This window comes from Polyodon spathula, chromosome 4 (genome assembly GCF_017654505.1).
Source record: "Polyodon spathula isolate WHYD16114869_AA chromosome 4, ASM1765450v1, whole genome shotgun sequence".
Taxonomy (NCBI): domain Eukaryota; kingdom Metazoa; phylum Chordata; class Actinopteri; order Acipenseriformes; family Polyodontidae; genus Polyodon; species Polyodon spathula.
Window position 1 is genome coordinate 54594624 of NC_054537.1, and position 13137 is coordinate 54607760.

Below are 13137 nucleotides of genomic sequence, written 5' to 3' on the forward strand. Positions count from 1 at the left end.
ATGATTTTTCCTATAACTATTTGTTTCAGAAATTTCTAGAAATTATAAATTTCCACTGGTATGCAAACTTTTGACTACAAATGTACATACAGTGACCATTACATATCTGTAAAGAGTACTTGAGAGAAACTCAGAAGGAGGCTTGGCACACTTTTATCTTGAAAGTTTCCTAATAGGCAAAATAGACTTGTCAGACGGTATCCACTTTATTGGAAAAAAAATAAAACAATCTTTAAAAATGTAATAAAGTTCACAGTGTAAAACTGAAAAAAATGTAAACTGTCTCAATGAAACATGTTGTACAGTGGCCTGGAAGGCTATTCTTAAATGTATTACTCTTAGACCTCAAGATTACTGGTCCATATGCTTGGTACTCGTCACTCTCATTTATATCGATTTCATGTACTGTATATTTTTGACAACTAATTAAAGTGTTACTGAAAACCCTTTAGCATGCATAACTTACCACGGCTGTCTCCTCTGTTATATGTATTATTAAAATATATTTTTCAATTTAACAACAATTATTTTAATATTTTATTCTCATACCCCGAGTCATAAATCTACTGCAGAAAGAAAACAGAATAAATTATTTATCAAATCTTTCATGTGAAATTGGTAGAAGACAAAAACAAACCATGAAAACTGCATTTGCATCCAAATAAAATGCACTTACTACATCAACTTTTCTGTTCTTACACAATTCCTAACATGTGAAGATATGTGTATAATATCAGTGTAGAATATGTGTCAACATATAGATCCATATGGAAGGTCACCCAGGGGGTCAAAAACATGTTATTTAGTACACATTTCAAATATTTTGTACATGTTCTTAATTTGATTTACTACCTGCACATATTACTTTGGACCAAACAGAACACAGAAAATAGTATGTGCTCTAATTAAGCAATAGAACCCGAAGAAGAGGGCTTTACTGTCTGGTAAGGCCTGCCTTGTGCCATTAAATTTAACATAACAAGAAAGGCCTTACCAGGTTACAAACCCTTCTTGTGAGGGTTCTGTTGCTATTAGACAACGGCTGCATTATAAACATTGACATTTAACGTGTTTGTTTGTTTTGCTAATGAATACAAAGGTGTTTCTCAATATTCTGTGATTAATTCGGTTTACTCAGAATCCCATGTGTGGTATGGTAGCCTTCAAGCTTCATTATCCCAGTTGAAATTGTAAATTCAGAGTTCCTCTGTTTTTTTTGTTGAGGGGTTCCGTGCTGTATCTTTAAATTATCACTGATAGATAATGTTACAGTGTGGATATTTCCAGTAGCCTATATAATAACTTAATATTTAATAAAGTTTATTCAAAGCCTTCTGTTAGAGAAGAGAGCACAGTGCCTAGTGCTTGTGGTGTTGTTATGATGTGCTCAAATGGCACTAGGGGCTATTGCCGGGCTAGTTTCAATCTATATTTTGAATAATGTACGGGCTGCATTTCATCGAGGGGTTCTGCAACATCATAAACAAGCCAGTCTGGTAATTTACAGTACCACCTAGTCATGACAATGTAGTTGCTTGTAATGACTTTGTATTCACAACAAAATTTCAAAAGTAGTCAATCACCTTTGAGATAACATCTCTTCAGACATGAAACACATTTCATCGAGGGGTTCTGCAACATCATAAACAAGCCAGTCTGGTAATTTACAGTACCACCTAGTCATGACAATGTAGTTGCTTGTAATGACTTTGTATTCACAACGAAATTTCAAAAGTAGTCAATCACCTTTGGGATAACATCTCTTCAGACATGAAACACAAAATTCAAGAATAAGGAAAATTGCTAATATGGCGTTGAGAGATTTTCTTATGGTGCAAATACAGATTTAATGAGTGCTGATACTAATTTGACATGTACACTGCAACTGTACTGTGTTGAGGGCTGTAGTAAGAAAAAATCTGGTTTTGGCTACCAGTATAGCAAGTAATTCCCACAAAGTGGAAACAGACAAAAACTGTGGTGGAGAGGTAATAGATGAGGAACCTATCCTTGTCACCAATGTAGAGATAATTATTCAAAATAATGTTCCGAGACACAGTACAATGCTTTACTTATAAGAAGGAATCGCAGGAGACAAAACATCAACTGCAATGACACCAAACTCAAAACAGGAAAAACACACTCCTTAAAGCTCTGTGGTTTTTTAAAGGTAGGTGTCTAAAACTAACTGGTTAAACAGTATTTCTGCTATTATGTATAATGTAAAAAATATTACACAGCGTGTGGACCTCTCTTCTTGATCTTGCTGAAAATCCCTTTGTTAAAGTCATACACTTCATCATTTTTACTTATTATTCTCTTAAACTTTATATTTGATCTATGGACATCAATCTAAAATGAAATACTTTTTTTTTTAAATACTATTTCTTCCCATTCAAATCATCAAACATTACTGCAATCTACCTGATATCAAGGATATAGAATCTTGATCACTGGCTATCCCAACACCTTGACAGCTAAACCACGCCCCCGTCTTGTCTGCTCATGAATATTCATAAGAGCTGGAATTTTCGGACAGCACTTCGACGAAAAAGCCCTTGTCAGGTCAAGTGAAAACATCGATCGTAGAAATAATACATGTGTTAAGGAGAGGTGCCTCTAAACAAATCCAGGTGAATCTTGCTAAAAAATGTAATCGTTTCCAAAAGAGAAAGCTTTGAATAGGAAATGAAGCAGACTTATAGAGAGCAACACCGGAACTCTTTGGATTCCCATGATGCACGGCTTTGGAAATTCCAATGCTAAATCAGTGGGGTTGACCATCGTGTGTATATAGAAGAACTATGGTACTGCTTATTGAAACCAGGTGGTGTCACAGAACCAGCTGCACAGGAGAGCGCGATGAAGAGTCAGGAAGAAAGTATTTCAGACCCGGCATACATTACTTGGGCTGCGTGAGGAAGCAATGCTGTGCATTTGGTTACTATGGCAACGAGGTCAAACAAACACCGGCTTCATGATTGGTGAATTCCTCATAATGTACAATGAAGTAACATGTGAGTCAGAGGCGGGAAGTTTAAAATGACTGTTTAGAAAATCCCCAATTGTGCAGCCGTGCCTAACAGTGACACACTCAGACGAGAGAGAGTATCTCCCTAAAGTGTATGCAGCACCTGAAGAATATTTAAATGGCAAAATTAATGATTGTCCTTAATGTTTCACTGATCTCCCTGATTCAGCACCAAAAAGCCATTTAGAATTGCCCACCAATTTTTCTGCTAATACTTTAGATTCCTCACTCTTTCCTCCTTGGTCGCTGTCATTGTCACTTTCCTTTTCTTTTCAGTGCCCTTATGTAGATATACTATAATACTGTGTGTAAACCTTGCAAATGAATCTTTAACCTAGCTTTACTTGTGTATGTAATTAGCTTAGTGAATAGAGCTACCGTTGGTTCATTTTTGCACGCGGTGTGGCTTTCCCCTGCCATGCGCTAATTCTGGTCATTTACCTCCTTAAAGTGAATGAGGCCCTAAATGTTAAAATGGCTTACCATAGTACATGTGACTGGGTTCCTGAACCATGGAATTATGGATAACAAAAATAGGCTACAAGCATCAATTACAATTTAGTGAACCATTTCAAAATGATTCAATTTAAAAGTAAATGGCTGCACAACTCATATCATTATCATTGTTTTTCAAAATCTTCATAGTGTATAGCGATCCTAAGGAATGTCACTGAGATTTATCAGCATAAGGATTATCCCTGTTTAAAATGTTTTTTGGATTTGGGATTTTGGGAACCGGAAAGACCAAAACAATCAATATAGTGCTGAAAAAAGATATTTCAATATGTATAGCACAGGAGACTGCAAAGGTTGTTGTTGTTTGCAAACATAAAGGGTGCTTTGTAACAGCCTCTGTTCAGGGAATTGGTTCTTGCAATAGGGTTTTACACTGACAACAAGGACCTTGACAATTAACCCATGGGGTTTGTTTGCAATGATATTACAGAATTAAATCACATTGAGAATGACCCATCAGCCCTTTGTTGTTATGGCGATAGACAGATACTGTAAATAAATACAGCTGAAAATGTACATGTTAAAAATATGGTTTTCGCATAACTTTGCTATAGAGTTCCATGTTTGTACAAATAAGGCAAGTATTGATAATATTTAGAAAACAGTTCAGTTCAGTGTTAATACACAGTAGATGCTCGCTGGAACATCACTGCATCACCTGTGAATCACATTTAAAATCAATCCGCAAAAATATTGGCTTTTTCATTTTGACTTGCTGTATTTTTAATTATAGTTCACATCTATTGGAAAAATACTAAAGAAAAGACACAACTGATCCAAGTTTTTATTACCCACTAAAAAAATCCAATCAATACTTTGCATCAATTAAGCAACCAATCCTCCAGCTGCAACTGCTGAGTCAGCCAATCACACCCTGTCAGCTCGATTGCAGCTCAGACAGTATCTTTCAACAACAAACTGTGACATTGCTGGCACTGTTAAGATAAACTATAATCAGACAAGTAAAAACGTTATTTATTCAATACAGGTTTTTTTTTAGGGTTTTTTTATAATTGTGTGTCATTCTTTATGAACAGTTTTGGGACTATTTTCCTAAAACTTCTCAGTGGATGGGTAACCAGCAAATCATTACAGCTTCAAGATAAATGAAGGTTTCAAAGTGTTTTTTTAAAAGATAATAATGAGAAAATTCATTTTCCAACAGGAATAGAGCCCTGTCGATGATCTACCATGTGTTTGTTGATCTTGACTTTAGTTAGCGCCCTCCTCTCAGGCTCAGGAAGCATAACTCCAGTCATGGTCAACGAAAACCATCATCGACGGGCACTATCGCTTAATTAAAGCATGAGTGAAGAACTGGTGGCACGATTGGCTATTTTGTTGAGAATGGCAATTCAGTATCATTAGCAACAGGAGTACAGTATACAGTAATAACAGCAACCAAACTTACCATGAGATTTATTATCCAAGACACTCTCCATACACTTCACCATTGCTTCCAAGTCATAGTCCTGAAAATAGAGAAGAGCACTGATTATGCCACAGTGCACCGCTGACAGCAGAGATAAACCAAATGACCCACTGATTCCAGCCATTTTCTGTCCTGTCCTTCATTTGTCAATTTCAAATAATAGTACATCTTAAATGAAAATCTTAATTGAGGTCCCAGAATATCAACTAGTGATGCTTGCATTGAGCTAACTTCCACCTGTAAGATTTAGGCAAATAAATATTTATTGCAAGGTTACTGTCATTCGTAAAAGAAATAATGTTACAATGACAGAATAGCTTATGAATGTTCTCAGAATATGACACTGCAGTCCATTATATACACTATTCAGACCCATATAGGCAAGAGGAAAGATATTTGTTAAAACGGAGTCAAGTAAATCTGATGAAATTGAATTAATGTCCCTCGTTTCTCCTGTCATTTCTTTTTCTCTTCTTCTTTTTCAGAGAAAGTCTTGTTAATTCTGGTACCATTTTCTAAGGCATCTTGTCAATTTATTCATTTATTTTCATAAGTTGTCTGAGGATTACAGTCTTATTAATTACAGGCCTAAAATCAATACTAACAGGTAAACTGCAATTTATAGAAAAAATGCATTTGCTACCTTATAGTTATTAAAATAAGTTAATAACACTTTGCAGAATTTGTCATTTCATAAAGGACACTATACTTAAATAACTGTAAATAACTTCAGCAGGCAATCAAACAGACATTCTTTAGATGAAAGATTTCACTTGTCCTTTATTAAATTACACAAGAATCACATTTTAAAGTGTGTTTCAGTGTTTTCGTTCTTTACGTAAGGAGTGCCAATGCATTCCATTACTGTATCTCAATTTACATTATACTGTATTAGACTCAGTTTGACCTACAGTGACTAATAAACCCCTACTCATATCTACAAAGTTGCATTCTACTAAATGCAAGGCAAAAGACAAAACTGAAAAAAAAGATCCTAGCAATAAGGTTACAAAAAGCATAAACCAGTTCAGCTACAGTAAATGCAACAGTTTGTTAAGCCTCGTCTTGTATTGTTAGTCTACTAGTCACAATAACAAAGTCCCCTTAACCTTCTATGTGTTTCATGTACCGTATGTAAAGTTATCGTATTGACCTGCACATCTGTAGCTGCACAGCCAATTTACTACAATATACTGTCATTGAAAGATGCTCAAATATCCTACTTAAGGCAGAAATGTGTTAGATAGGGACACATTTAGGTTGTTCAATGTGAACAAGACATGTTTTTTATCTAAACTAAGGCAGATCTAAATACTGCTACTTCTTAGATAATTAAAACAACTGTATTTGTGTATCAAGGTAATGAAAATCTAACATCTAAGTGCACATGAGTTTCTCTGGTGTATTTTTATATGCTTAGATCAACTAAACAGAGCCCAGGGTGCCTCAAGCTCATAGAAGGCTAGTGTACTGTTGCAAACATCTAAATTACAAATCCTTCAGCTACACAGAAAGTATTAAATGATGTGAAAGAATATTTAACCAAGACAAAAGATTAGCATCGTTGAAATTCAAAATCCTAAAAAGTTCTAAGAACCACACAGAATCTTTTGCAAATAAGAGTTTTTCCAAGGACACACATCTCAGGAGGTTACCCAGAAGCTATAAAATTTTAAAATTTTGAAAATTATATATATATATATATATATATATATATATATATATATATATATATATATATATAAATTGTTGAACTGACATAAACTAGCATTTGGTTTGCACTTGGGATGTGCACTTGGGATTTGTCACATCCTATCACCATCCTTAGGAAAGGTTAGATAACTGCAGGGTTGCAGCCTCATGAATTGAAGCAAGAGAAATATGCTTTAAAAGTAACCTTCCTGTTTATTCTGGGGAATGGGGTAACATTGAGTATTTTCAAGGTCCTAGTAAAACTAAATACATAAATCAGGGCAACTGCATTCTAGTTATTAAGGTTGGTTTACATTGAAGTTAATGACTCAAAGGAAGTTAAATCTGTAATATCTGAGCTTTGGCATACCATCTAATTTACTGTTGAAGGCATCTGACAGAATATAATACGTTGCCGTGGTAACTTCTGGCCGTTGATTCTGAGAACCTCTTGTAAAAAGTTAACTTTATAGGCAGTGCCTTTTGTATTTCCTTTTTTTTTGCTTTACTGTAATCGTAAATACCATATAACTTCAAGTGTAAAACCGGAGATATGCATTTACTGTCTGCTAATTGTGTGGGCCAAGTGAACCGGGTTTATAACCCATGTGCCACCTACCTTCCTATTTGTCATATCTTTTTATTCATCCCTTTCTTCCATGAAAAGGTTCAGTACCTGTCCACATGTTCTATACATTGTTTCCAAGGGTTCTTCTTCGGAATCTTCAAATTCAGATTCTTCATCGGAGCAGGACTCAAACCCGTCTTCGTAATAATACTCTTCTGCAGTCTGGGGGTCCTCTGGGATCTCTAAAAGAATACATTTCAGTTATTTAGACAACATAGTTTTCCCCCACCAATCAAGCAATGATCTTTTAAGTTTTTATAACACTGGCTTTAGAACTACTCAGAAAAAGATCAAAGATTAAGAATGTCATTTATAGGGTGGAAAGATATGGCTCAATGCATCCTGTAACTGAGCATTTCAGGTCAAGCATAACAAGAATGATAAATAAAATATAAGTTTCAAAAAAATGTCAATCTTTCACACTGTAAAGGAAGATCACAAAAAAAACCTACAAAAATGTTCCATTCACAGAGAATGTTTATTTTTAGAATAAACATTCACTAAACAAACTCACACAACACACACACACACACACACACACACACACACACACACACACACACACACACACACACACATATATCGTTGGACAAACTCTTATATTCATAGTTTTAAGCAACCAATAATGCAAAAAAACCCAAAAAAGCAGTAAAACATGGAGGCAGAACCAGAGCCCAAATGCAATATGGCAGAGGAAATCAGGGAGACTTCAGTAATTTCATTTCAGTGAATATTTATGTATTAAACTTCGAGATTAGAGTTTATTGTGCTTTTTAAACTTCTGGACGAATGTTGCTTAAACATAGTTTTACACTGGTAAGAGGGACCACAAATGGACATTATTTAGCAAACTACTGAACCGGAAAAAGCTACCACAACCTGCAATACAATGACTGTATTCCACAGCTCATACTTATGCAAGCATAATCCTATTCAAAACTAATTTAGGTTTACTGATATTTCCGTGCATGAAATAATCAGATTTGCCCTAAGAGCTACCAAAAGTCTTTCACCATCAATTGAAATTTATATAGGGCCTTTCATTGCACGGCATCCCAATATGCTGTAAAAACTTGGTTATTAAAAATGCTATGATAATAGCCAACAATAATGAAAGATCAGAATGAAATGAACAAGAATGAATGAATGAATGAATAAATAAATAAATGAATAAATAGCAAATAGGGTGTCTAGCATTTCAATAATATTTTTACCCTGGAATATTGCCATTGCTGGTCAAATCACATTTGATTTAAATGCCACTCCTCTCTGAATTTGAAGCATCTACAAAATACAAATAAAGCTCCAGGCTCTAGTTAGAAAATAAAAAGTAGACTTTACTCTTTCCTGGCAGCTGATAGAAAAGGGGATTCACCTGTGTTTCTTATAAAAGCAATTTTAGGCACCAGAATTTACTAGCACGACTGTGGCTTCTTATACTAATTTATTCAAAGAAGTGAGACATTCATTGGACCCGGTGGGGTTTTCTACATTAGACAGTTGCCAGTTTTAGTTGAAGTTATATGAATTTTAAACAGGTATAAATATAATACATCTCAATTGTAAAGTACCGTATTACTTGAAATTAACATTGCCCCTGAATTAACGCCTCACTCAGATATCGGCTTTTTAATACACACCGCCCTCGAATAAATGCCGTTCTCAATAAAGAAATGTAAAGGTATTTTTCTTTCTACCCCTGCTTAAAAAATGAAGAAAGAAACGCACAACTCTGGATATGTATATCAGGGCTCGTCAAAATCATATTTCGGACAACGTTTTTTTTTTTGGCTGCTTGCCTGACAGGCAATCCGATTTTTTACTCTATAACAAGATAGTGTTCTCTGCTTTAATCAAACAGCGGTTTTTCAATCGAGATTCCACTCACAGATCATCCTGGTAAAACATGCTTAGAGGATCAGTGTTTTTCATTGGGAATGCTTGAGTGATTTCCAGGGTGACGTGGATATACACATTGCTTATGACCAAATCCAGCGAGGATTGCCCCGTGTAACACCCTTGACAACTCGAGCAATCCTATATAGTCAGCACACTGGTGCTGTCTGCTCCAGTGAAACGAAGGGTAAAATGGACACTCCGACAGCCAAAGTATATACATTTATATTTAAGGCTATGTTTTTTTAAACAAAGTTACAGACTGGAATTACAAGCTACTGTGCTCTGCTCACCAAGATTCATATTTTGTTATCTTGCTGTTACCTTTATTAAATCATTAACGTTATTTCCCAACCTAAATAAAAAAAAAAAATCGAATAGGATAGTTATTACTACTGACTCAGATTTAGCATGTAGCATGCTGACATCACTTTTTTCATTTCTTTTATGTGATTAATAAAATGTAACAGTCTCAGGTCTAAACCATCAGCCGAACTATATGCCCTTCATTATATGATTAAATACTGATTAAAAATAAATAAATAAATCAAACTGCTGCTGATGTTGGGGGGGGGCTGTTTGTACTGTGTTCTTCAATGAATAGGATATAGCCAGAATACTGGATGCAGCATGCCATAAACTGGGTAATGTACTTGTAATTCTACTTTTATTAACAATCTCACTGCTATCATTATTAATACTGTAATAGTAAAGACAAGACAATCTAAGAATAAAACATTACTAATATTATTAATAATTTAGCTAATGCATTTATCCAAGGTGACCTCCTTAACTTACTCCAGCAGCTTATATTGTTCATTTTGGATTGTCCTTTTACTATAGAAAAAAAAAGGCTTTGGACCCAAACAGGGTTGTTATAGCGAGGGTGTACTGTATTAAGTATTTGATTTACATGTATATGCTTAATATACGACACTTGCACATTTTAATTTAAATTTTGCACATTTGTTATTTCATTTTCGTTATTTTTCACCTCCCATAGTGATCAACATTTATAAAGAAGTTTAGATCACAATTTTTGATCAGAAGTTTGATGTTGAAAAATTGAATGAACCCTGAGATACTATACATATTGAGTACAGTGTACGTTGTACAAATCACAGTCCATAGGTCAATTATGGGCAACTTGACATTTTTTTGGACAACCAAATGCCAACAACGGACTGCCCAAAGGGTAAGTACCATTACCACAATTTTGCGAGCCCTGTATCTGTGATGCTCCCAAAGAGGCTGCAGCCTCAATCCACCATGTACTACAAACTAATGTTCACACACCTTAGTAAGCACATTTTATTTTATGGTACAGTCCCAACTGACAACCCAAGATGAACTACTTACAGCACAGCAGTCCTTAACTGTAACTATAACTTAACTATATAGTGTAATAGGCTCTCGTTAACTGTCAGTAAATGTACTGTATACAAGCCGCAAAACACACAGGAGTATAGTGCTGCCATTTCTAAAATGCCTTTACTCATGTAATAAAACATTGCAGCATTTGTAAAGCATAATATTATTAATAAAGGCCACCCTCGTAAAATCGCCGCCCTCGTTTAAGGACCGCTGTCATTTTGATCTGTTGTTCAGATACTAGAACAAAATAGAAGCGGCATCATTTGTCAGATGGCAGGACTGAGGCCCTGCACTTGTAAATAGTGTGTGTGTGCTTTTTGTTATAAATAAAGCTTGTTTATTTTTAAATGTAAATTTAGAAGGGATGGGCTTAAAATCCCATTTCTTCAAAATCCATTTGCAGAATGTGGCCAGGTGATGATTGATTGATTGGTTGTCAATCAGCCCTAGGCACATACATAAGAGCCAGATCCTGTATTCTGGGCTCATTTAGTTTAGGGAAAGGACTGGGAGGTTGTGCTCCCAGTCTTTGCACTTTGATATTTCTTCTTGGGTGCATTGATTTGTTTGTAGATTTCTGCTACGGTACATGTCTTATTACTGCCGCTAGCCAGCCTTGACCTTTAATGTACTGTATCACATAGGAGAGTTTCCTGTACAGCGAGAGAATATTCTATATATATTTCTCATAGGCCACAGAGGAAACAACACAGCACCAGTCAAATAAATTATTTATATGTGAAAAAATGTTATATAAATCATATTTTACAACAAACACGCAAGAATGTTCTCCTACAGCGCAATAGAAATGCTCCTATGTGATGTTAGGGTTAGTGGAATGTAACTGCAAAAATAATTAAGATACACATAAAACACAGTAAGCCAACAGATAAAAGAATTCCCATGAACATGATCACTTTTTAATCAAGTTTTCATTCTATATAAAATTTAGAAAATCCCCATGTCTGCAAATGTATTTGGTCAGGTAACATGTCATGTCATGTGTTCAATAAGCTGCATGAGATTTGTGAGCAACTATTGAGCAACAAACAAGGGAAGGCAGAGGGATCATTGACAAAGGCATTTTCATCAAGACAGTCTCCCAGGTGTTTCTGGAAAACACCACCAGAAAGCATCGGACATGCTACAGCGGCCAAAATCACAAAAATCTCCAACACTGGGCAAGACGCCTACGTTTCCACTACAAGTGTGAACTTCATTAGCAGGTAACTATTTTAAACAGTCGTGTACAATATTAAAACATTTCATACATCTTTTTCAATCTTCCCTTGATCAAAAATAATGTATCTTTTTTTCTCATACAGAAACAGCAGTCTAAAACCCAGGCTTCGTAAACTGGACACTTCATTGCAGTCCATCATATGGTAACCTGCATGCAAAAGGAAAAGGAAACTAAACTGCAGAACAAACCAAGCCTCTTGGAGACTGACCCCTATGTTAAACCAGCAATGTGCATGCCAGAGAAAGAGAAACGTCTTGTGGCAGAGCAAAGCTCTGCCCTTTAAATTGGCAGGGATGGGGTTAACTTCCCCTACCTGCCTGGGTTTATTATGTTCAGGTGGCTGGGGTTGATTAGTTGATTAGGTTGATTAACGATCAATCAGCGCCCAGCCACCTGATATAAAAGGAGGCCTCTGCTTCTCATTTGGAGAGAGGGAGCTGAGGAAGCAGGTTGGTTTTTTTTTTGGTTGTTTAGAAAGTTTGAATCCAGTGAAGGCATTGCCCAGCCTGGAAACTGTTATTTTTGTAAGTTTTGCTTTTTATCTTTTTTTGTTTAAATTGCTTTGTTTTGGCCCTTGTGCCCTTTCATTTTGTGTTTATTTATAATAAAAGTATAATTTGTTTGAACTGCAGTCTGTCTCTGGGCCTCTTTCCACTCGCCAGCCTGTCACACGTCTATAGGGGGATTCTTGTGAAAATTAACAGCTGGAAACAGATCTGAAACACAGAAAGGGAAGTAATTCACTTTGGGCCCAACAACCTGAATGAGCCAGATTAGATTGCTATCATAACCCTGGTTCCCTGAAATAGAAATGTAACCATTACCGAATGGGTGTTTACCTCCAGGTGAAGCCAGAGGTGTCAAAGGTGGAAGCAGTAGCAGAGGCAGCCATACCTACCACAAAGAAAGAAGTCAGATCTTTCCTTGGGTTAGCTGGCTACTATCGTAGATGTATCCCCAAGTTTTCACAAATTGCAGCACCTTTGACTAAGTTAATCAATAAGTCCAAAAAGAACCAGGTAAATTGGACAGATGAATGTCAAGTAGGTTTTGAGATACTGAAAAAGGTGCTGAAGTCGTGTTAACTAGTTCTGATTTTACCAAACCCTACATTGTGCAAACAGATGCATCGCAGGTGGGTTTAGGAGCAATACTACGTCAAGGAACTGGAGGGGAGGAACATCCAATTCCTTACATTAGTCGGAAACTGTTCCCCTGAGAAATGTGATACAGTATAATTGAGAAGGAGTGCCTGGCTATTAAATGGGCCTTGGAGATTGTAAGGTACTACCTCTTAGGCAGCACATTCACGTTGGTTACTGATC

The 13137-nt window shown here is 35.9% G+C and overlaps 1 protein-coding gene across 1 annotated transcript in view; it reads right to left on the bottom strand.

Moving 5' to 3' along the window:
- The window catches only part of LOC121314639 (serine/threonine-protein kinase Nek11-like), a 131565-nt gene that overhangs the window by 78704 nt on the left and 39724 nt on the right, over positions 1-13137 (bottom strand). Inside the window, exons 6-7 of the mRNA XM_041248090.1 lie at positions 7348-7481; positions 4959-5019 (exon numbers count right to left, since the gene is read on the bottom strand). Of these exons, the coding sequence (XP_041104024.1) occupies positions 4959-5019; positions 7348-7481 (195 nt within the window). The remainder of the gene's footprint in view (positions 1-4958; positions 5020-7347; positions 7482-13137) is intronic.